This window comes from Aquarana catesbeiana, linkage group LG07 (genome assembly GCF_042186555.1).
Source record: "Aquarana catesbeiana isolate 2022-GZ linkage group LG07, ASM4218655v1, whole genome shotgun sequence".
Classification (NCBI taxonomy): Eukaryota; Metazoa; Chordata; class Amphibia; order Anura; family Ranidae; genus Aquarana; species Aquarana catesbeiana.
The window spans coordinates 308,549,354-308,575,790 of NC_133330.1; the positions used below are offsets into that span (position 1 = coordinate 308,549,354).

Consider the following 26,437-nt stretch of genomic DNA (forward strand, 5'->3'; position numbering starts at 1 on the left):
CGACCCTTAGAGACATCGACCATAAATGCATAGCCAAAAGTCTGGGAGGAGCACTTGAAATTGCCTGGCCATAAAGGCATTTAAAGTATGTACCACATAGTCATTGATAACAAGACTTCGGTGCCCAAAGTGCTTTCTGGGCCACGTAATTTCAAGCTGTATTTAAGGAAGAATATGACGATATAAAAAGTAAAGAAATTTGTGCCGCGCTATCTACCTATTGTTCTGCTATCACAGCAGTAATAAAGAATGAATAAAGTGTCAATAGTGCTATATGATACTCAACTGTGCAAAATCAAATTCATAACATAGCTGAAAAATGATAAAAATACCATAGTGATATATAAAACCATTCAAGATCTCAAACATCAAACTAATAAAATAAAATTGATAAAACCAGATTCATTACAATAAATCCTGAATAAATAAAAGTGACAAAATGGTGATAAGTAAAGTGCTATATAGTGCATAGAAACTGTGATGTCCTGACCATATATCAGTATAACACATAAAGCATAACAAGTCCTTATCAAACATAAATCTGTGAATCTATTGATAGAAGTGATCAAAAACTGTGTTGTAGTGTCCACACTCTGGTGGTCCCCTCCCTTAGGTAATAGCCGCTCACCTCTGAGCATGTGACCTCACATTTTACGCTTGATCAAACCACCCATATGACTCGCCTCTGGATTCTATGTTAACTGCAGGATCCCGAGCTGCACAATAACACTGTCTCCTCATATGTAAATAGTAGGAAAAAAGGCTCGACAGTGTGATATTGTTTTATAACACCAATTTATTATACAAAAAAGCCCCAGTCCAGGGTACTCACATGTGTCTGGTGCGTCAGTGCACCACTTTAGCCAAAGCTTTAAGACACTGAGAACTTGAGGTCGTAGGTTTCTCAACTGTGAGACAGACCAGCTGCCTCCTGCACCATCCTGTCCCCTCCCCAACGCGTGTCGATACAGGGAAATGATGCATCTTCCTCAGGGGAAGATGCATCCCTTTTTGTATAATAAATTTGTATTATAAAGAGATATCACACTATCGAGCCTTTTTTTTTACTGTTTACATATGAGGAGACAGCGTTATTGATACTTTATTCATTCTTTATTACTGCTGTGATAGCAGAACAATAGGTAGATAGCATGGCACACATTTCTTTACTTTTTATGCTATTACATGGCCAGCAGCTGTCCATATAATTTTTTACTCTCAGTAGGTAGCTCGCAAGACTTTTATATTCTGTAAGATTATAATATGTTACTAGCATTGGAACATTTTAAGAAAATTTGTGGAAAAGTAAAGACACAAAGTTTTAAAGGCTGCCATTACGTTTTGGTCAATTGGCTTTTTAACAGTTTCTGCAAGGAGCACTTAAAGCTGCCTGACCATAAAAATATTTAAAGTGTATGCACTGTGTAGCCAAACACTTTTTTTATTAGCACTGGCTGGGTTAGGAAAGGGATAAAACCTCTAAGTTTTTTTTTTTATTGCTGTCTGCATCACTACTGGGGTAATTAACACTCTGTGTCCTGGTGACCATTTTCTTGTCATAGAGGCACTTATGGAAAATCCAAAAGTGTACTGTTACCCCCAAGAACACGTAAGAGGAAATCTTCCATTGAGGACATCTGCCCCAGAGAAAACAATTGGGAACGTGCCTTTTATTTGAAGAGATTACCTCTCACTTTCTGTTGCATCTGAAGGACAGGAAGTAAAGGGAAATCAGAGCAATGGGATACACACAGCAAAAAGTAAACTGGTTTTAACCTTTTTCTGCTCTATCCAAAACCAAGGGTACAAGTTTGGCTATACATAGTGGCAAGGTTCAGTTCCAATTGTTCAGTGCAGGTTGTGTAAAATATGTATAATTTCATGGTAAGCAACATCACTTTACAGTCTTTGTATTTTCAAGACAATAACACCATTTCTCAGAAATCAAACCTTTTCAACACTTCTGTCAGTTTTGTATTATTTGGTAGTTTCAGGTTGGGATCTAGTAGCATTGAGTTTACAAGTTCCACATTTTCATGGTTGTGCGAAATTACATTTTCCTTTCCCAAAACCCCAAAGGTAGGCTCTCCTTGCAAAGATGGAGAGGAACAGTTAGCATAATACCCACCCACTGGCAGAGTACTTACGCCTTCTCTGTTCCATAGCTCTTGTAGTCTATAGCGGCAGAGACGCCAACGACGGTTGCGGGGAAGAGGTATCCGGCAACGTAGTAATACTTTTTCCTGGAATATTCACTCTCGAATACTTCCACAAGCATGAGGTAAAGCTGGACACCTTCCAGGCACATCCAGGCAAAAGCAGCCAAGAAGAAGAAATGGAGGAGGCCAGCAAATATGGGACAGGCAATCTGAAGAGATGGAATAAAAGAAATGATGTAACAGTCTACCTTGTGATCAGAGTCAATGTGTCATCGTAAAGCACCTGATAACGATGCGCTAGGGATTCCCTCCATGAGCTCTATTTATAAATGCCATTAAGATTGCATTTGAGGGTGTACTGGGCTGCAATAAATCATTTCCCCACCATTAAAAAAAATATATATTTCGCCCTTCTAACAGTGAACTTCTCAAACAGACACCTGGTATTAAAAAGCTGGTTTGTTAAATGGAAAATATTGCTTAGTGCGGTGAAATATCTTACTCATTTATAACCTTTCCAAACAATATGACTCCCGCAGAGAGCCGTTGATAGCAAGATTCGGTGCTTGGAGCAAAGCGTTTCTGGGCCGGGTAATTTCACGTTGTATTGAAGAAAGATTATAATGATATATTACTAGTATGGGGACATTTAAGAAAATTTGTGGAAAAGTAGAGACAATATTAAAGGCTATTATTACATTATAGTCAACCTGCTTTCTAACATCTTCTATTTAAAAAAAAAAAAAAAAAAAGAAAAAAACTTTAGCTGGATTATACAGTAAAGAGTATACGGTTAAAGAGACACCGTCAGTTTGCCGATACAGACACAAGGGACTTTGCAAAGGAGATTCCTCGGCCCCCCTAAGATTCACTTTATTTGTGCTCCTTCAAAGCTCCTTGCTCCTCAGCAGCCTCCATGGAAATCAGCTGTGTTGGTGACCCAAAGAAGTCATGTGACAGTGCATAGGTCTTATGATTGGATGCTGGGCCCAGGCACTGCCACCATCGAGCTGGTAACATGCACCCTTATATCCAGGAGTGATGGGTATTTTCGACAGCTGTGGAGGATCAATGAACTGCAATAGAGCACAGGCAAGGTGAGCATAAGTCTGGGGTGATGCCCTTTGCAGAGAGATTGCTACCTTGCTCTGCATGGGCAGGTTGACAATCGGGTTGATTCGCTAAAACTAGAGAGAACAAAATCTGGTGCAGCTGTGCATGATAGCTGATCAGTTTCTAATGTCAGCTTGTTAAATTAAGATTTGACAAAAATACCTGGAAGCTGATTGGATTTCATGCAGAACTGCACCATATTTTGAACTCTGGGTTTGATTTACTAAAACTGAAGTGTCTCCTTAATGGCCAACTCCAACAAAATCTTTAAAGGATTTGGCCAAAAAAGAATGTCACAAAACCAAGCCATAATTTTCGGACAATAGCTACAATTTTAGCAACAGCTATCTGCTGAACCTGCTATGAAATCCAGGAAAAACATATATAACCTTCAATGAGAGATAAAAGTATTAAAATACACATATCCATTGTATAAAAGTTTAAAGCCCCATACACACTATGGGATTTTCTGCAGATTTTTGTCTTCAGATTTACCAAAAACATGTAGTGCAAGGGCCTGCCTGATTGCATACAAATTGCATACATGAAACTCTTAAGGTTTGACCTCATATTATATGGTTTTGGTAAATCTGAAGACAAAAATCTGCAAAAAATCTAATAGTGTGTATGGGGCTTAAGTCTTTCATAAAGATTCATGTAATTTTTCATAATTCGCATGCAGCATTACAACATCTTTTCCCTTCTCATGGGCAAAACAACAAGAGATATCAGAGTAACTGAACAATGAATTGGCAGTTTCATTAAAATGGCTAAATACATAGTTAATAGTGTATCTGAACCTTAGAACAAAAAAATGGAATATCTTGCAGCTAAGATGTCCTTTAATGAGTTGGCTGGGCTGCATTAGTTTTCTTTTTTTCAGGCTTATTACCATTATATTTCCCTGATGATCCTACTATTAACACACTTCTAAAGGTGTCTAAAGGTGACAACGCTCACTCACTGCACCCTATCTATGGAGGAACAGCATCAAACTAGGCTGCTTGTTCTGAGTTGGACTACAGGATACTGTCCCTTTTCAAAAGATGTTGGGGGGTGGGGTTTGTATTTTTCAGAAGTGGCTGATAACTTTGCTTTGGAATTCAGTGCAGCAGAAACAAAACAGGAAGAGAGTGGATTTCTGGCAGAATTTTTCTAAATTAATAAAACCAATATAACAAAATGCTTTCATTGGTATATTTACCGACCAAAGGGGAGCAAACAACAGATGTTAACACATGTAAAATAACGGTTCTACCCATCAATAGAAATGTCTACACCCTTTTATCCAATCGCCCTATTGTGCTGCAAAATTCAATATAAAATAGAGGGTGGCACCACTATTCAGTGCCACCAGTGCCTTACTAGTGAGCAATAATCACACCTGTGACTACCACTTTGGGTTTTCTGTAAGTTTACCCAAGTACTCATCAGTCTCCAGAGTACATAGTTTCCTTTTAAGGTTGAAGGCACCGCCCTCCACATGAGACAAAAGTTTGGGCCCGGTAATTGCCCAGCAAGCGTGAGCATTGCACCATGGGAGGAGGACACATGATTCCTCATGCATGGAAGTGCTTTCTTCCATAAAGCCCTAAATGGCAATGAATCTCCTTAAGATAATTAAAGTAGCTGAAAAAAAATCATAGGGATGGACATTAACAGAGCAGAAAAAAATAGAACCAAGCTCCCGTCAGCTGGGATCCTTACCTCGTGGTTGGTTTTATCAATGCCCACCAAAAAGATGAACTCTGCGATAAACAGGTTGATGCAAAGATTCTTGTGTATGGTGTTCCGATCCCCCTGGAGGCCGCGGAAGAAGCAGAAAGTGAAGATACAAATGGCGAGGCAGACCAGGGAGATGACAATGCCCACCCATGTGATGACAGTAAGGAGCAGTTCATGCATCTGGTTTTTGTACTGCAAGAGATCAGAGCAGGCCATTACATTTGCAATAAAGTTATATATACAGGCACACATACAAAAACAAGTTAAAATGTTCTGCAACGTTGCACTGCCCAACACCTACACAAGCTTTGAATCTTAACCCACCAATCATCTCTATCACATAATTGTCAACACAGCTTGTAGAATGATCAGTCAGAAGAGAAAGCAGCCTTTCTATTGACTGCCCAACCTTTTGTGGACTCAGATGGCTGTATGATCAGATGATCAGAATAGGCTTCTAAAACTGTTCAAGCAATGGTTCCTCTCCTGAGGACAGGATGGCTGACAAATGTTTGGCTAGGAAATGTGTGTGCATTTATGGATTGGGCAAACATTTCCAGCACATGTCACTAATGACTGACAAAGAACTCTTCCCAAGAGACTTTTGATTTGAGTCCTAGAAGGAATGCTGTCATTTACATTTGAGCCCTAATGAAGGCTGATCCCAAAAACATGTTGGCTACTCATACCCTTAATTATGGACTCTTATATATGACCAACTGGCGGCTCTGTTGACTTCATTTGGATTGCTCAATTTGGGTGGTCATCGCTATTTCGAAGGGTCCCCACATTGTTGTAGAGCTGCCAATGACTAGTCATCAAGCACAACCAACATCTTCTGTTCTGATGGATGATAAGATCGAACTCCAACGTCTCATATTTACTTATTTTGGTCCATAAATGAAACATTGCCACCCAACAAGCTGAAAAACTGCCTGTTGAATCATATCTATGAGTGCCTTTGACACTGTCAGATCTAGATTTCTTTAATGGCAGCATTAGTTTCATATTGAATTCCTCTGTTTATATCTGAATTGTCAAAGCTTACTTTTTCAGGGGATTTACTCAAATTGGTGCAGCTCTGCATAGTAACCAATTAGCTTCTAACTTCAGCTTGTTCAGTTAAGCTTTGACAATAAAACATGGAAGCTGATTGCTTACTAAGCACATCTGCACCAGATTCTGTGTGCTCCAGTGTTAGCAACCCTCCCTTCAAATATTATACAGTATATATTCTTATGATCTAAAAATACTTTACTGCACTGTCATAGTACTTACAACAATTTCTCGATGCGCCATCAGTATCGCAAAGTTCGTCAAATGGGTACAAGCGCAGGTTGTGTGGGTTTTATTTGTTTCTACGAGACGGCAACCTTGAGTGGACCAATAACCCATCATAGTTCTCTCAGAGTAGTTCCAGAAAGAGCAGTTGGCATTGAAATAATTGTTGGGCTGCAAGAGAACAAATAATTCAGTATGGAGGCATGTTATCTTCAATAATAAAATGAGACCTGCTAAAGGCATCATGATCTACCAGGATCAAATCAATTTAAAAACCTTGACCAAAATGCTGTTCATACCAACCAATCCATGTCTATACGGTGAAAGGTGGACAATTAGTACAATTTCTCTTCTCTAGGAGCAAGCACATTTTCTAAAAGATTGCTCTACTCAAAGGTGATATTTTGATCATAGATGGAGCCTGGAGGACTGAGCCAGCCCCTGCTTTTTTTAAGCATGCCATACATGGATCGAAATTCAGCATCTATGGCCAGGCTCATTGTACTTGTGTACAATCAGTCAGTCGGATTTTTGTACATAGGCTACTGCCAGCGGCTATAGCTGCTAGCAGTAACCATTGTATTCTGCTGGCTGGGAATGCTCCCTGCGTCCCCCACTGACAGAATACAATACCGCAGCGAGAGACATCCCCCACCCCCCATCAACGAAGACTGTGTTGATGAGAGAATTTAGCTATTCTTTCCTTCCACCCATGGTAGAAGGAAAGAAAATTGTATTATCTAAGACCTGCTTTACATATCCACTCCACCCGTGATATCTCCCCGTGACAAGTCTCACTTCTCCTGTCCAACGGTTTTGATTGCTCCTGCTCACCTGTGTGTTCCGGCTCCTGGTGTTAAACTATCCATAATATAAAAGGAAATACACAACCAGCAGGAATGGTGGGAACACCCTATAATGAGCACAGCAGGTGTGCCGAGCCAGGAACTCTGAGATCTCACCTTTAAAGCCCCTGAAATTTGAGCCAAGTGATTTACCTCTCTGAAATCCCCCAAAATATACCCCAGTTTTGAGTGGAATAAATATGTAAGCGGTGCATGTTTTTTGTTGACAACAGAAAAAGGCTCAAAAACCATGAGGGCCTAATTAAACTGATGTATTATGATATCAAGCACAAGTTGCTGTGCCAATAATGTTGATTGGCAACCCATCAAACTACATTAACTGGCAACACGCTGCAGCGCACCACACTGCACATGCTGTGCACTGTGTTATAACGCATTAAAATGTGTTTTTTTTTTTTTTTTTTTTTTTGCATGTCCCCCCCCCCCCCCCCCGTTCATCATGCTAATAACATTGTTAAAATAAAACCTGTTTTTATTACATTTTTTTATACCCAGTAATGTCATCACTGGACCTTTGTGCTTCTCCAAGCAATGCAGGCAGATCATGGCTGGTGGGAGGGGTTAGCAGGGTGCTCTACATAGTTTCCTGTAAACAACTCATCACCCGGCCTTAGTACTCTTCTCAAGAGTCATCAGCCTGCATCTTAAGAGGAGTTGTGCAAATATCAAATTGCCTTAGTGGGTGTATGGATGAGTGGGCCTTCCTAGGCAGGCTACATTAGCATGCTGACTGCCCAAGGTATTGCACACATATGATGCTGAGGTTCCATGATTGAAAGAACCAATGAGTGATAGGGGCAGGCCAGGGACAATCGGGCTGGAAAGGAAGTGGCTAGATGATAGCCAGGAAATGAGGTGGGCTCCATCTGACTTTGAGAAGTTTACAGTGTGCAATGACTTTAAACTAAGCATTTGCAGTACTGGAGAGGAGCCTGTACAACTATTCTAAATGCTGCTAGACTAGTCAAAATGAATGGACTTCCTCGATGCATGATGATGCAGTAACGCCATGGACCCCAAGCATTTGCATGTATTCGGCTCTGGGAACTATACACAATGGTCATTAGAATTGAGCCCCACATACCAGCACCCCTAAAACATTTTAGCTTTAAATATCAGAATCCTACACTCTACGCCGATTTCTGTTTTCTTGCTACCCAATCAAGTCAACAAAAACATCTCATAGTGACTACAAGTGCCGCACAATACAGCCGCCGTTTTGTACCAGAATTGCCACCATCGCAATGCCATTTCATTCATTGGCAAGTGGATGTGCCGGGCGCAGAACGCCTGAACTTTTTAAGTGAGCGTGTTTTAGATCTTATACCCTGTTATCAGGATCATTCCTCGTCTCTAAGGCTCTTTTTTCCACAACTCTTAGCTGCAGCTCTTCTCGCTCAAGGACAGATAATCCATTATTTAGAGCTGAATGAGATAAAGCACTATAGAAATATGCTCGGTGTTACAGAGAAAGGGAGTTGACAAGAGGGAGCAAACAAACTCTGCAATATTCTGCCATATCTGCTTTAACCTCAGGAAAGAAAAAAAAAAAAAGATTCTGCTGCCTCACCGGTGTTGAGCAAAGTGGGAGATGAGCTAATAAGTCATTATTCAGATGTGTTTCAAAGACTGAGTGATATTCTTAGCTATGCATTATCTGATACTCGTCTTTTTTGGTGGTACAACCTCAGCAATTTGCCTCGTGACCCTCTTGAAAAATCCAGTGGTGACGTTCATCTGGCAACTCCTACTTTCATTGTTCATGCAGCTACTGCTTGCCTAGATGGAACGTTCTCCGTAAAATATTATGTGGATAAAACTTTTCCAGAAGTCAGACTTTGCAAGATCTTTTCTGATATTTGTCCAGGGATGACATGGTCGTTGGGTGCCTTAATGAACAGCCATCTACAGCAGCACCTTCACTCGACAACCACAGAAATCAAAGGACATGTCGACTTAAAATTAAATACTCCCTTTAAGGCCCTGGTGCCCACCCTGTGGCCTAGGGACCGTATGCAACTCTTTGGCACGTTGTTTGCAGCCCTCAGGAACCCTGCAGACACTAATCTATGCTTCCTTATGGCCCTGTTATAGCAGTGATGTTTAGCAGTCTCGTGTTATATATACACCCAGTGTCTGACAGTCTACTGCAGAATGTTCTTAAACTCTGACCATCTCCTGTACAAAGTCTGCAGTCTCTACCCATCCCTTGTGTCATGTCCGTAGTCGCTGCCCATCTCTTGTATCATGTCTGTGATCTCTGCCCTCTACCATGTCCACAGTCTCTGCCCATCTCCTCTACCATGTCTCCACAGTCTCCGCCCATCTCCTCTACCATGTCTCCGCCCATCTCCTCTACCATGTCCACAGTCTCCGCCCACCTCCTCTACCATGTCCACAGTCTCTGTCTACCTGCTCTACCATGTCCACAGTCTCTGTCCATCTCCTCTATCACCTGCCTTATTTCCTGGCTGGAGGATGTCCAGCATTATTTAAACATTTCCTCCACAGCCTTCTTGTGTCTGTCCTACTCTTTGGATTGAATTAATTTCCGTTCTTTCAATCATGAAGCCTTAGCATCAAATGTGGGTGTTAACTTGGGTTGTCTGCGGTGATGGCTCTTGAGTAGGGATTATATGCAAGTTATTGCCATAAAAAGTGTATGGGGACCCGGGTACTGCCCCAGGGGACATGTAGCGCCACAGCAAAATGACATTTCTATAGGAAAAAATGTCATTAAAACTTGCTCGCTGCTGCAATGTATTGCCTGTGTTCTATCGGATAGTGCCCGCCATCGAAAAGTGCCCTCGCATACGCAGTATGGAATTGCACCCCAGCTGATTTGGCGATCAGCTGGCCTGACGTAACCATAGTGCATGTGCACATAGTAGGAGGTATCTCTCGACGGGAGATACCATTTCATGGGCACAATTGAAAGCTATACAAACAGCGTAGGGAGACCGTAGTTGTCAGATTGTGCATCACTGCTTGCCTATATAACAGCTGGCATAGCCAAGAGACAGCAGTCCCTGGGAGGCCTCCCATCGAAGCAGAGATTTTTAATTTTTTTCTATTTTTCGGGTCCATCGGGCGGCATGATTGAAGATGGATGGACATCGTGGGACACTTTTTTAAATAAAGGAATTGTCAAAAACTGTTGTGGTTTTTACTTTTTGACATTTTTTGGGTGAATGGGTAGGGGTACAATGTACCCGATACCCATTCATATGGGAGGGCAGGATCTGGGGGTCCCGTTGTTAAAGGTGGCTTCCAGATTCCGATAAGCCTCCTGCCCGCAGACCCTGACAATCAATGGCTAGGGTTGTCAGGAAGAGGCTCTTGGGGCACCCCAAAGCACCCTCCCATGTTGAGAGCAAGCGGCCTGGTATGGTTCGGGGGCGCTCGTACCCCCTTTTTCCTGGCCTGCCAGGCTGCTTGCTTGGATAAGGGTCTGGTATGGATTTTGAGGGGGAGCCCACACTGTCTTTTTTTAATTTTGGCATGGAGCTCCCCTTAAAATCTATACCGGACCCAAAGGGCCTGGTATGAATTTTGGGAGGGACCCCATGACGTTTTTTTTCTTAATTTTGTCATAGGGTTCCCCTTAACCACTTAAGCACACTATTATATACTGTACACTGCCTGCACTGTATATGTATATTCTACACTGAATGCACTGTGTGTATAATATATATACATATATAATTTAATTTATATTTTATTAATACACTGCCTGCACTGTATTTATTGCCTGCACGCCACTAACTAACCTGCCTAATCTAGCTCAAGTTCTCTCAATCTCCACGTTATCACACTACATACAACTGCCATGTATGCAGCCTTATATAGTGTGGGGCGTTGACTTGATAGGCCAAAGCATGCAGGTCAGGTGCATGCTTTGGCCAATCAGCAGCCGTCAATGCATTGCGATCTCTCAGTGCATTATGGGGTGCTCCACAGCACTCGCATTTGCCGCGAACGCCCCATATATTCAGTTCTTCTGCAAACAACCACCCGATGTTCGACTCGAACATCGGGACCATTCCTATTCTTGAGAGGAGTACTGAGGCAGGGTGCTGTGATGCCTTCAGGGGGCTATATATTGCACCCTACTGACCCCTCCCCACCAGCCATGATCTGCCTACAATACACAGGAAACCACTGTGACCCAGCGATGAAGTCACTGGCTCTAAAACCAGATATGCTATAAAAACGGAAAGGTTTTATTTAAAAATACTAGTATTTTTACGGGGAAGAAAGGAAGGACCAGGAAAGGCAAAGCATAAGCAGCTTACACTTCATTTTAAAATTGTGTCATCCTAAGACACATGCATTTTCCCTTTGGAAAAAACAAAGTTCACAAATCCAACTTATTTTACAGAGGCAAAGGCTAATTCCGCTGTAATTACTCAGCAAGGTAATGAAGATTTCTACACAGAAGCGAAAAAAAAGTATTTAAAAGAATGATAGCAAGTGTCATTATTTACACGGCTTTCCTCCCCGAGGTTGGCATCCAAGGCTGATTTTACACTCGGAGGCATCTAAATCTGCTAATTTATACAGTGTAATCAGAGTTTAGATGGAGCTGCCCTGCTGCTAAGGTAAGAGTTAATTTTCACTCACAAATGAACTCAGCTCATTTACATTTTCATGTTGCCAGCGAATTAGCTTTCATTAAGAATACACTTAAGTTCTAATAATCACTGATCCAGCTTTCATTTAATTTTATGTTCGGTGACTCAAAGAAATTCTTTCTGTGACCTAGAGGCGCACTTCAGATCCTAATGGAAACTTTGTTTTATTCCCCCCTCCTTTTTTTTTTTTCTTTTGCCCTCAAGAAAACCTCCCTTTGACAAAGCTCCTCTGCCATTCCTGCATAGAGAGAATAAAAGAGGATCACTCACATCAATGTGTTCCAGTGTGAACTGCACGGGATCTGATAAAGTGACACGGCTGGACTCCTTGTTGATGGTGGCGGCGATGACATGGGAGTTGACGGCGATGGTGTGGTTGCTGTTGGCGAATTCTCCACCCAGTTTTATGGTGGCGTTCTCGGTGCTGAGGAATTGACCCAGGCTCTTGTACAGGATGAACACCAGCTTGGCAAGACCTATGGTTGGGGGGAGAACACAATGCTCATTAACATATAGATATAGTTTCCACCATGATTGATAAGTGCAGAGTGTATCTAAAGCCACTTTTTCATTTTGGATATAGTAGGTGGTTTCTGTTGCTTTCCGTGTCCTCAGATTCACCCTCTCCATTTGTCCTGGTGACCACCAGCTTAGAAATCGAAGGACAATTTAAAATTTTAACGTAGTAACTGGCACAGTGTGATATGTTCCATTCAGAAGACTTTTTCTGAGTGACAACTGCTTAGTAAAGGATTTTCTTTACATTAGAAATATTACCTCCCACTTTCTGTTGTGCCTCCCAGACAGTGAAAGAAAATCTGCCCAATGGAAAATGGCCAGAAAAAAATAAAAAAAAACTCAACAAGGGTTTTAACCATTCCATACTCTATTAAAAAAAAAAAAAAAAAGGTTTTCGTTATGCTTTAAAGTTGAATTCCAGATATGGCAATTCTCACATAGTTAGTGGACTACTGTAGATTGGTTGGATGATCTCAATCTTGGCTAGTTGATCTCCATCATTGGCCCAGCTTTGTTGGGTGACCACGATGTCCACCTCATCCAATCAGAGAAATTTTTTGCATTCATTGAGAAAATGCAGAGTGTTCTCTGATTGGATGACCTCCAGTATTTAGTAGGCAGAAGTGCAGCCGCTCAGCACAGGATGCAGAAGCTGGAGGAGATCACTGGTGTAGCAGTGCCTAATACAGTGATTTCCAGCTTTCATTGGGATCCCACGGGTATGGTTTATACATATTTACATCCTAGTCCTAGCTGTATGGCAAACTTGGAATTTAGCCGTAAAGGCTCATTCACACCTTTAATAAGGCCAGACAGTGGCTGTCTGCGAATAAGGACAGATGATCGGCTCTGGATGCAATCTGCCTGTGTTCACAAACGATCATCCGTCCATAACCACAGGATGTGCTGATACATATGAGCAGTGGTGCATAGTTGTGGCTCCTGACGGCTCGTCACTGCTTTTTGGCTGCAGTGATTTGCATCCACCTGTGATTTCAGCCACAGCAATCTGCTTTCTTGCCCTAATTGCAGGTGAATAAGCCCCAAGACTAAACTAGCTTAATTCTGTAGCCATCTTGCTTGGTTATGCATGCACAGAGCCTTAAAGTATACAGTGTGCAGAGTAGGAAATAGCCATACCGTGATTACACCTTCTTTTCAACTAAAGACACAACAGAACCTATAGAAACCTTTACCATTCAAACACTGTAGACATCTTAAGACACACCTGCATATGGCAATAAGGCCAAATTCAGTTGTGTAGCTCATACAAATCACAACCTTTCAGTACCCAAGAAATGAAGCATGAGGCTAGCCAAAGGCATAATGCTGAGCACACACAATATAATCTCCTTGTACACTCTCTCTTAGACCTACCCTAAACTTAGTAGTGTGCAGGCCTACGTGACCGGATATCAAACTAAATGGATTTATTTAAAACGTTCTGGTAATTGTAAATGAAAGTGTACAGACATTGTACAATAATCTTTAAAGACATTGGAAGACCAGACATAGAGATTCTTTCATAAATAAGAACAATCTAGTGAAAAGATTTCTATCAAACATGTGCAAGAAATGTGTATATGGAGGTACAATCATCATCGGGATTATTAGAAAATTCTCTTCAACAGAAAACAGATACATAGAGCCAAATGGACAATCTTGTTGAGCCAACAGATAAAATCTGCACCACAATCTGCCTGTATATGGCCAGAATTATGGAACCGACATATTAAACCTGTGGCTTCCTCAAGCACCCCCAATAGGCCAAGTTTTGGGAATTTCTTCTAAAATCCAAGCCATTGATGTTGAATTAAAGCACCTGTATATGGTAAAGGAAACCCTAAAAGTGTGACCTGTTGGAGGTATTTAAGGAACAATGATAGGAACCACTGTACTAATTGAATATCAGATCACTGCTTGTGAAAAAAAAAAAAAAAAAAAAAATCGGTAGGTAGACCATATCCCTGGTGTATTAGGGGTTGTGCTTAGTCAGGAGACAGGTCCTCTTTAGCTACAGCAAGCTAAACACAATCTGTATAAAAGGACTTGGTGGACTATCGTTGAGTCTTTCCCAACACAACAGGGCCATGGCCGAGGTATGCCTTTTCTGTGGAGAGATCAGACATGGCAATGTGGGCATATGAACTGTCAAAGAGGGCAAGTAAAGAAAAACGACACACAAAACGTTCAAGGAAGGAAATGTGAAACACCATAACTTGGAACCGTAAAAAATGAAAAACGTATATAAAAAAAAAATAAGACACCTAAACTATAAATAGATTTCAATTTGTTCGATGTATTCCAACTTCTCCACAGTAGAAAGAAAAAGGGACATAACCTACCCCCCCAAAAAATTGTGCTTATTGAAACCTAAAAAATAGAATACAATAAAAAATCTAAACTATAAATAGAGTTTTGAATATGTAGGTATGTAATATAACTTCTTCACAGCAGAAAGAACAAGGAACTTACAAGACATTGGCAAAAAAATGATATATATATATTTTTAAAATATGTCGGATGTATTACAGTGTCTCCACAGGAAAAAGAAAGAGGATCTTACAAGACATCACCTATCACCAAAAAATGATTGCATGTTGAAATATAAAAAAAATTAATAATAAAAAAAAATCTAAACTATACATAACATATATAACAATATATATATTTATATTTTTTTTAATGTGCTGGATGTAGCATATAATGTCTCCATAGTATAAATAATAGAGGATCTTACAAGACATCATCTATCACCTAAAAAGGCTTTGCTTATTGAAACCTAAAAAAAAATTAAAACTACATATAGATTTTTCTTTTTTATTTCCAAACTTTTTATTGGCAATATCAACACATACAGTATAGATTTTAAATGTGTTGGATGTATTATAACGCTTTCAAAGTCTCTATAGACATTGCCTATCACCCAAGAAAAGTTTTGCTTATTAAAACCTAAACTATAAACAGATTTTTCAATGTGTTGGGCATACCACAGTAGAAAGCAAAAAATGAACCTACAAGACATCACCTATCACCAAAAAATGTTTGATTATTGAAACCTAAAAAGATAAACTATAAAAAGCACCTAAGCGATAAATAGATTTTTAAATCTGTTGGATGTACTATAACTCCTCCACAGTAAAAAGAAAAAGGAAATGGCAACACCACCCAGAAAATTGTAAGTCTATTGGGCAGTCTCCGTAAAGCAGACAGGTCCTCTTTAGCCACAGCCAACAAAACAAAGTCAGTTTAAAAGGACTCTGCAGAAGGTTGCAAAGCACGGCAGAAACTAGAGCTGCCATACAGATGTTTCCACAGCTCTTAAAAGGAAGAAAAGTTGGCATTTACTAATAAACAATTGGGATCCTAAGGTTACAGATCTAAGCGGTGGAACAATGGTGAGAAAACCACGTGACCGGTGACTTACCATTTCTGCTGTTCTGTTTGACGGTGTTGGCCGAGAGCTGGATCAGGTTACCTCCTTTATTGCCCTGAGGAAACTTCAACTCTTGCACCTGGCCCTCTGTACTGAGCACAGCCACCTCCAGGACTAGTTGTGGTGAAGGAGAGAGGACAGACACACAGCGATGGTTACAATGCAGCCATTATGAACACAACTCAACATGTGCGCAAAACACTGAAACCGTTCTGTTAAAGCCCCTTGTTAAAGGAAAAACCATGCTCAGAGTCTATGAAAGGCACATTGAAACTGAACTCTGCAGAACTGCTCTTAATAGTCTTATAATGTTACATTAGAAGATATTCTTTTTTTTTTTTTTTTGCTCATTTGGTAGGCTTAGAACAACTCAATATATCTCCAAACCTGGGAATTTTCAAACCTTCCACTTCATGCTCCCAAAGCTAAACTTTGCTGTGCCGGGGGGAAAATATTTACGCAGGATGCCTTCCCTGCACAGTCATCTTTTTCAAACAAAAATTCAATTAATAGAAGAATCACCACAGTAATCCTCCCTTGTTAATTAACAATTAATGAAGTTTAATAATTACACGAAGATGGAAGACAACATGCTGCTCTTTCTGCATGACTGACGTGCAGATGTAAACCTTGCCCTCCTCTAAAAAGAGAACCTGTTGAAAAAAAAAAAAAAATTTTCTTTGAAAAGGATGCCATTAAAGGTTTGAAGCTGAAATCGAGGTATGGATTTTATTGTGTCAATCTAGCAGTCGCCACAGTCTTCCATCTGCCCTGCTGTATAGGAACCACAGTAGGTTGCTCGTTCGGCATGGGTGCCATTCAAAGAATGCATACCCTATGGATGCAAGGCGTTCTTTGGACAGTGTGGAGAAATGGGGCATTGACTAGTGATGCACCAAAATTTCAGCCGCCGAAAACTATCGACAGAAATTAGGGTTTTCAGCGGTGTGCCAAAAGAAAAAAAAAAACTGATAATGGCTGCCGAAAAAGCCTGTGATTTTTACCTTGCTTATGGTGTGTTTTCATAGGTCATGCGACTCAAAAAATGCAGCAAAAACACAACACGGGTGCGTTTTTGATGCTTTCTTGTTGTTTTTAATGCATTTCAATGGGGATGTATGTTCTTGGTGCGGTTTGCCAAATATGCACCAAAAATGCAGCAAGCAGGATTTTTAACACCACTTCAAAAGGTGCCGATAATGGCCTACAAATTCACATTCTTTTAAAGCGGAGTTCCACCCAAAAGTGGAATTTCCGCTCATTGTACTCCCCCCCCCCCCCCCCTTCGGTGCCACATTTGGCGCATTTCGGGGGTCTTTCACAGGTATGCTTTCCCCACTTCTGATAGCCTCAGCCACAGGTATTGACATCACAGCTGGGGCTCCCTCCTCCTCCTCCTGTCATCAAGCCAGTAGGAGAGAGGAGCGGAGCGCATGCACAGGAGGGTTCCCGGCGTGAAGCCGAAAGGCTACACTACTGGCTTCCCTTACTCGCAACGGAGGCGGCAGCACCCGACAGCTGATGGAAACATCAGCTGCGGTGCCGATATCGCTGGACTCCAGGACAGATATGTGTCCTATTATTAAAAGTCAGTAGCTGCAGTATGTGCAGCAGCTGGCTTTTAATTTTTGCAGCAGTGGGCGGACCTCCGCTTTAAATTCAGGATAATAAAAGGATGAATATAATACAATTATTTATATATATATATATTTATTTTAAAAAACATCAATTTTGGTTTCGGCCAAATGCATTCTGAATTTTCGTTTTTTTTACTTCAGCATCAACATTTTCATTTCTGTGCACCACTAGCGGTGACATCATGAGATCGGAAACTGGAAGACAGTGGCGATCACTATACTAGTGGCGAATGCTACAGCAATTCTTTCGCTCCCACAGCTTACAGGTATGACCTATACATACTTACATTTGGCCAAACTGGACCAATGTAACTATGCAATAAAAATCATACCTAGACTTTAGTTTTAAAGTGCAAACAGAGCAGCCTCTTAAAACGTCCCATCATGGCCAAAATCTATCCGGTTCAGACAGTCAAAGCTCTAATGCTTCCAAGCAGAGGCGGAACCTAAAGCTAAGCCTCACCCAACACAGTTCTATAGGTCAATTACTATGATGGGCAGCCTTACTGACCAATAGGTATGTAGAAGAAGCAAGGAGAGTTGGGTAAACACTAGCAGTGCCAAGAAGGGTCAAAGTCTGGGATTGGAAGGTTTGACAGGCTGCTGCAGTATTGTTTCCAAGACAAATGTATGATAAAAGCAGCACGTTAAAGTAGAACTAAAGGGAAAACATTTTTTTTTTCCAATTTTGGATAGAGTAAGGGAGGGTTATAACCCCTTTAATGTGTGTTTTAGCCATCTTTGTCCCTTTGGGGAGACAAAGAGCTTCACTTCCTGTCCCATAGTCAAACAGGAAGTAAGAGGAAATCCCTGTAAATTAAAGGAATCCCTTGGGAACCCCCAGGTCACCAGAACTTGTAACTCCCTGGAAGATTGCCCCTCTAATATATTCTGGGGACAGCCCAGAAATAGTTACATAGTTGGCGAGGTTGAAAAAAGACACAAGTCCAACCTATCTGTGTGATTTTATGTCAGTATTACATTGCATATCCCTGTACGTTGTGGTCGTTCAGGTGCTTATCTAATAGTTTTTTACCCACTGAAACCACTGTCTGTGGAAGAGAATTCCACATCCTAACCGCTCTTACAGTAAAGAACCCTCTATGCAGTTTAAGATAAAACCGCTTTTCTTCTAATTTTAGTGAATGGCTGCGTGTCTTATTAAATTCCCTTTCGCAGAAAGGTTTTATCCCTATTGTGGGGTTCACCAGTATGGTATTTGTAGATTAGAGAGATTCACCCTAGAGAGATTTTTAATGCATGCCAATATTCTGTTTGCTTTGCTTGCAGCAGCGTGGCATTGCATGCCATTGCTGAGCCTGTCATTTACTAGGACCCCCGGGTCCTTTTCCATCCTAGATTCCCCCAGAGGTTCTCCCCTTAGTGAGAAGATTTAATTCATAATTTTTGCCACCCAAATGCATTAATTTATATTTTTCTACATTAAACCTCATTTGTCATGTAGTTGCCCACCCCATTAATTTGTTCAGATCTTCTTGCAAGGTTTCCACATCCTGCGGAGAAGTTATTGCCCTGCTTAGCTTAGTATCGCCCGCAAATACAGAGATTGAGCTGTTTATCCCATCCTCCAGGTCGTTTGTAGAGAGGGTGAATCTCTCTAATGGGGGTACAGACAGCAATAAAAACTGACAGCTGGCAGGAGGTCTAGTCCCTAATCATTCTATCCAAAACTTAAAATAGTAATAGATATATATATTTATTAAGACACAGAGATTCTACAGATGAAGGAAAGGTGTATTTTAGTCACTCACCTATATTTTCTGTGGGCATGGTGACCCTCGTTGGGTCTGCAAGGTTGTCCGCCAGTACAAAAGCTCCTTCCTCAAGAGTATCCAGCAGCATGGTGGCAGCATGGGTTTGCTCAGAAGAATTCATATCTCTCCAAGACTGAAGAGCGTCTGGCCTTAGCAGATTGTCCACAGTGTCAACAATTGCCTAATCGAAAAAAAAAAAACAAGTCAAAATGAGGTCCCTCTATACCCACCAGGAGCCATTTAGCGGAATCTGATAAACAATATGGAAGGCCGTGATAATGTAGGCAAATGATAATCTATTTGGATGGAAAATAGCAACAAAATATACGTACACCTGGAAGGAAGAACATGCATATAATAAAGCCGTACAGCGCAACCACAGCTAAAATAAATACATAGAGAGCTTGCCAGTAAACTATAAAGAGGAGAAAAAAATATGCATAACATAGCCAAAAGAAAAATACCTCTGTAATTATTGGTCATGCTGCATTTATGGTATTAGGTAGGTGCCAAGGAATGTCTAAACCAGAAATGTGATGTATATTTCAAGTGCACTTAGCCCAGGCACCGTACCAAGATATTAAGCACATGGGTTGGATCCTAGATTAAAGACTGCACACTCTGTTTTATTGAGATACTTAAAGAATTTGAGTAATGAGGGGATTGTAGGCAAGGAATCACTGCCATGACTAGTTCCTAGTCAAGTTAAACTCATCCTGGTTGAGACAGGTCAACAGGACAAGGCCATAATCAAAGTAATGCATCCACTTTAAAGAGAACCTAGCACCATATGATGTCTGTTCATGTCAAGTGCAAGTTATTCAGGCAGTTATGTAATGTGCAAGTGTAACACAGGTATTTATTACCTCTCCCAGAGATCACAGTACTTCACCTGACAAGGTTTTCGTCTACTTTTTCGTTTAGAGGGACAGAACAATCTTTGTTTAGGTATGATCTATGCTCAGCATCTACTTCGTAAACTTAGATACTGCTTGAATGTGATACAATTATGGAAGTCGTCATTACAAAGATCAATGCTTTCCTGAAAAAAATAGCTAAAAGGTTCACCATAAGTGTTTAATCCACGGCTAGGGTTCTTTTGTGTGATGAATGCAGCAACTGGGCTAAGGCAGAAGGGTATCACTAACGCAGGCCATAGGTGGAGCATTTTTCTTTCCTGCAACCAAGCTCAATTCCCCCATAAACAGTAAATATTGATGGGAAATTGCACCCGTGGGGCTATTGTGTTCTCGTGGTGGTGGTGGTGGTGGGGGGGGGGGGGGGCTGGGGGAGCCATCCTGGTGATTATTGCTAGTGACTATGGCCGATATCCAAATCCAACATGCTGGTTGTACCTAAGTTGATCAATTGACCAACTTGGGTACAATCAGCCTAACCATAAATGGTTCGAATCTTGGCCAGTCCCCACTGATTCAACCCTCGGTGGCTGGCCTTGGTTGTGAATAATTATTGACAGCAAGGAATTTAAGACAGAGAAGATACAGCAATATTTTATAATATAAGGTAGAAATGGTAAAAAAGTTTTGTCTGCTTTGGACAAAAAAAAAAAAAAAAAAAGTAAAAAGTGAGTAAAACATCAGAAATGTGGATATATTTGAGAAGAGTTGTATGTATCGTAACTTCTGCACAATACCCAGTAAAAAAAAAAGAAAAAAAAGAAAAAGAAAGGCTTGTCAAGACTATTTTAAATTGCTTGACAAGAACAAAACAGTCCCAAATTAAACAACGTTGAGGATACAATTCTGCATCTGAGTCATTTAATTTTATGTGCAAATGTGGCTTAGTGACCCACTAGGGATGTTAAACCATTTACAACTGTTTGTGTTTCAATGTTGAGGAAACCGTATAGAGAGCAAACCCAGCTTGCCCCTACTTGGCCTCCTTCATCTGTCCACTAATAGCCCTGTTACTGGGTGCAAAGATAACGATTGCCGTCGACAGGTTTATTGTCAATTCCCGATTGTGAAGACTGAACATGTGCAACTTGGAGCTCAGACCCTTAAAATAAGACACGCAAAATAACATGTATGGAAATAGATTTTAAAAGGTACACAACTGATATGAGCTCCACCAAAGTAGATAGATCTGTTTCTCTCTATGCATGGATTACACAACCGTACCAGAGATGTCAGATGCAACATGGGGGAGTTATAAGCAGTAATAGAACTCGTATTCAAGCATAACAAAAAAAAAAAAAGACTGTATTGATTAGCCACAACAACTGCAAAGATATTATATATAGATATATATGTATGGTAAATCTGGAACTCTTTTGTGGCTTGAGTTATGTGTATAAAGAAAGCTGTATGTTATTGAAAAAAATACTATTTTTCCATAGTGTCAGCTGAACCATTTTTAATTATGTATGTAATACTAATAGATGTAGGTTTACCTTTTTGCTGCAGAAAAACAAAAAACACCTTTCTGATTACTCAATTTTACTAGATATTTAATCTGGTTGGATGAATGGCAGTATATGATTTGCAGAAAATGCAGGTGATGCGACAAAAATAAATAATAATTAAAAAATAAAGATAATTTTTTTCCCTAAAACTGGCTATACATGAAACTAATCTTGGCTGATTCAGCAGGAAGCGGCGAGATTCGATCCATCCACGGCAGGCTGGTTGGTCCATCGACCATATCCATTCATACCATTGACTGTCTTCTCTACAACTTCTCCCATCTCCACAAACCTTAGCTTCTCTGTCTGTAACCTGCCCCTACTCTCCCCTGTGATTGTCTTCCATTGTTTGGATGGCTATTTTTTTTTTCATAAAACATTTCTTTTTTTTTTTTTTTTTCTTGACCAAGCCTAGATTATGTAAAGTATAAATAGCTAGCAAAGGCAACATCTGTCCAAATATATAGTGCTAACTGTGCCCACTTCAACTGCATCCATTAAAAATTAAGGTGAGACTTAGCAGGCAATGACAGTTTTCAAATATTTAGACAGTGGTTCACAATTTCCATATTTACTCCCTTATCTTCTGCTCTAATCATTTACTAGCCACTTACCCAATGCAAGGAAGGGGCCAATGTCAAGCTTAAAATTACCGTCAAGGATCGACTATCCTAAGGACTATGTCACACAAGCCACACTTTAGTGGAAATTTATAGCAGCTACCATTCACTCTACTTATTATCTGTGGTGACTTGTAGGTGTCACCAATTTTCTGCTGTAGTGGATGACCATGATTGTATAAGCAAAACCATTGGTTTGCCAAGGACATCAACAATTTAATTGGGTAACATGAGTGGCACTGAAAGCTGGTGATTCTATAGCTGGTTAAAAATGCTGCAAAAAAGTTATTGTTCAAATACTAGCCTACAAATCTTCAAAATTTGATGTAAGAAATTTCTCTCCTAGTGGTAGAAGTGCTAAGGCAGGTGATTCTGTGGGGCAATACAAAATTACCAATGTGACCTAGGCCTCAGAATGTTTTTTTTTACAATCTGACCACCTTTGTTATATAACTCTAATTTATCTCAAAGTCCTCAAAAGACAAGTGATGCCAAAGGCTTCTTCAAGACAGTTTAGTGCTCCTGCTGATAGCACTTTATCCAACTGGTCTGCTCCATTAATCTCAAAGTAATACAGACCAAGGCTTCATATCTTAAAATTTAAAATGATTCCTTTGCCATCAGGAAAAAAAAACTATTACATTTTCATAGTGAAAGTTAGCCTTTGATTTAGCAATGAAGAGGTTCATTTTTCTTAACTGGCCAGAAGAACTCAATTCGGAGCAGCGCTAGTGACACCAGGTAGAAATTAAGGTCAGAATGCAGTGTAATAAGCAGCGGTTTGTGACAAAAGGTGACGCATAATGAGGGAAATGACAGATAGCAGTGCGGTAAAAACAGATTTTTTTTTATGCTACAAATAAAATTGCTAATCATAGCATATTAGTGGGAGTGATAGAGTGAGACGGGGGGAGGTTTGCACCCATTAGGGGATGATGAGTGTCCTTTTTGCAGATGTCCTGTGATCTCATTACCAAATGGTTCCTCACGGCGACTCTTAACATGCACACGGACTGCTCGCTTAGCCGTCAGATAGCAAGAGCTTGGCCAGTCAAGCATTTGCTTAAGGTTAAAAGGGGATTTCAGCTTGTACCAAAGTGTATTAAACAACTGGAAAAACTACTACTTTGTAGTATGTATTCTGTAAAGTGAAGAATGCTCTATTGATGGATTATACATGTAATATTTAAAAGTTATAACTAGCTAAAAAGCCATAAAGTGATAACTAGTCAGCATTCACAATTTATTACTAGTGGGTGAGAACTAACAGAATGAAGACCTTAATCCTTCAAGATATATCACGTCTATCTTTGCATTACTGAGATGAAGATTTGAATACATTTTAAAAGGCAAAGTAGAAACCCCCTTTAATGAGGATGAATTCATCCACCAGCTCATGGCTATATTCTGGCCAGATTCCCGCATTCAAGACAGATAGACGTGCAGTGTGACGCGGAGGAGGAAGGGAACCACAAGACGTTAGGAGGTAATAGGAAATAATACCTTTAAGTAAGCTCTGCAAGTCTTCTCTCGTTTTTGGAGCTTTGTAGAAAGAAAACCAGAATATTACATTAAAAAGGGAGATTATTCTGCAAAAGGAGATCAGGTTTTGATGTATGAAATAACCTAATGAGGGAAGATTTCAAAGAACCCATCATCCTTTGGAGACCTTAATATGATATGAGTAAAAACTATGATAAGTAAAAGCAAGTATAAGTACAAGAATCAATAAAGCTTGGGGGCGACTGTAGATGGGAAGACCTCAGACTCAACAATGCCATTATATTTTCTGAGACTAGTGCCAACCCGTGCATATTCATGGTGTAGACTGCTTAATACTAGATCAAGCCTATCCTATTATGTGCCTTTATGGGACTGCACGTGGCCAACCAGAGCCAGTTACCCAAAACAGAGGTGCAACCTCTGGTTCGGGAACAGAAATGGAAAGGAAGTTTATTTTTCCCTAGATGATTACAATTTTCATTGATGATCTGCTTGGTTATAATCTGCAATTTCCGGGGGCCCAAAACAATGGACAGGGGTCCAAGAAAATGTCACATTGACACTTAGGCCCCCTTTCACACGAGCGGTCTGATAGGGTCCACCTGTCTGTTTTTCAGGCGGACCCGATCGGACCCTCTATTCTCCTCTAAAACTATCCATCAAAAACAAATGGAAAGATATCCGTTCCCCTCGGACTGGCTGGATTGGAGGGCAGTCAGATGTAAAAGGACAGCCGGTCCGTTTACATCGGACTACCCATAGAGCAGACCAGGCTGTGTCTGTGTCCGCTCTGCATAAGCGGAGCGGACATGGACCTGTCATCCGGACACTCCCCTCAGCTCAGCAGGGGATCAACGAACAGATCCCCTGCGGAGAAAACCCAGATATGAACTGCGTGAAAGAGGCCTTAAGAGCCTATTTATAAAATAATTTTCTGCGTGAATGTCTCAGCATTCACACAGTCATCACGAAACGTTCCCGTAATGTGTCTTATGTATGTTTATTTCTTTTGATTGTCAGCTATATCTAGTGGTTATAATGTAGTATTTTTCTTGAAAATTAAGTAATATTTCAGGAAAATAGAGCATTATGGCCACTACACGGAGCAGACAATCATAGGATATAAACATTATACAGGGATTATTTGTGATGGCTGTATGAATCTTTTGATATATTTAAATATAGAAAGAAAGGGAAGGAGAGAAAGGAATTGTACACACTCAAAGGGCTTCCACAGATGAACAAGAAAGATAGAACAACAACTTTATTGCACTGATATTTCGCACAGTATGCCTTTCACTCTTGCAATAAAGTTACTATATTGTCCTCCTTGTTTATCTGTGGAAGGAAGCCCTTTGAGTGCGCACAACAACTTTCTCTCCTTCTCATTATATATATATATATATATATATATATATATATATATATATATATATATATATATATATATATATATATATTATATTAACATGTCATTACCCAATGTGACTACCGGTAATTTACTAATGGCAAATTAGCTCTTTTCTCCTTGCACTATTTTGCTAAATAAGCCTGTAAGTGTCAACATAGTGAGTAGAGTGAACAAGTAGTGTACAGGAGTCTTGGAAAATGAATATTGTAATTTGTTTCTTTGGTTGGTTTACCAAGTTAATCTGCCCTGAAAAATAATGAATAGTTTGGACTGAGACAAACACAGAATGAACAGGGTGTATAACGCATCTGCCGACTGCTGCCCTCTATGTGACTCCCTTTCTCTGTATGGACTGCAATGCTTTACTGCATCCCACCTCTCATCTCTTCGTGACAGTAATACAATGCATCTTAGCCTGCAGCAAAGCTAAAAGGAAATGAGCCCCCTGAATGACAGTTGTGTAAACTGTGAGTGATTTTATGATTTGCTAACACAACCGCTTTAAAAAACACCAGGAGCTCTCATCAAGCTTTTACTTAATGATAAACAGGATGACACGTTTGGCATTATAACTTTTCAATGGCCATATAATAGAAAGCACAGCACTGCAGCAGGTTTTAGATTATGCCACAGCAGGATCTAGTAGTTCAAAAGCAGACATTAAGATTACCTTGTTATAACTGCGCCCAACCGAGTCCTTTTCACTGGGCTTCAGCTCTTGTAACTGAGCATCCAGGATGTCCACCAGCTGCTCCATGAGTCTTACCGAGGAGCTGACATCACCGGCAAATATGGGACCTTTGGTATGTTTTGCCAGCTCATTGGCGAGGCTAGCAGCGTTCTCTCCACTTCTAATCTGTAATGCGAATCAGTCAGGCTTGTCAATACACGGCACATGAGTAATGGCTTCTAGAAAGCTAATAGCAGAGTCAGCTGAAGAAGACAGTGACAAACCTTTTGGGCCAGTTGGTTGACCCAGTGTGAGGTACAGTTGCTAAGATCTGGGCCCTTGATATTCCAGGTGCCAGTGGCAATCTGACAGAGGTATGAAGCCGTTCCTGGCAAACAAAGGACACAGAATTATACAAGGTTTTTAATATACATGTAAAGGAGATCAGTACGATGCAAATTATCTTATGTAAGCTACATTGCATAAAAAGACAGAACTTTTCTTTGTAAATTATTGATCAGGTAGGTAACTTCTATCAGGGTTTTATTGCGTTATCTGTCTCACGATGTCCCATTGGAGAGACTTTTTTACTTTCTGTCCCATAGCCAAAACATTAAGCGATAGGAAATCCTTAAATAGTAAGGGAATCCTGGTATGTCACCA

General features: G+C 40.4%; 1 protein-coding gene across 23 annotated transcripts in view; it reads right to left on the bottom strand.

The window, feature by feature from the left end:
• Positions 1–26,437, bottom strand: part of ADGRL2 (adhesion G protein-coupled receptor L2) — a 297,985-nt gene that overhangs the window by 46,169 nt on the left and 225,379 nt on the right. For 16 of the 23 annotated variants that reach the window (XM_073593664.1, XM_073593660.1, XM_073593659.1 and 13 more), the window contains exons 7-15: positions 26,059–26,162; positions 25,775–25,960; positions 23,694–23,732; positions 19,143–19,326; positions 15,725–15,847; positions 12,049–12,254; positions 6,276–6,449; positions 4,980–5,189; positions 2,148–2,368 (exon numbers count right to left, since the gene is read on the bottom strand). In XM_073593664.1, coding sequence (XP_073449765.1) covers positions 2,148–2,368; positions 4,980–5,189; positions 6,276–6,449; positions 12,049–12,254; positions 15,725–15,847; positions 19,143–19,326; positions 23,694–23,732; positions 25,775–25,960; positions 26,059–26,162 — 1,447 coding nt within the window. The remainder of the gene's footprint in view (positions 1–2,147; positions 2,369–4,979; positions 5,190–6,275; positions 6,450–12,048; positions 12,255–15,724; positions 15,848–19,142; positions 19,327–23,693; positions 23,733–25,774; positions 25,961–26,058; positions 26,163–26,437) is intronic. The other 7 variants (XM_073593665.1, XM_073593662.1, XM_073593661.1 and 4 more) reach the window with 1 other exon arrangement.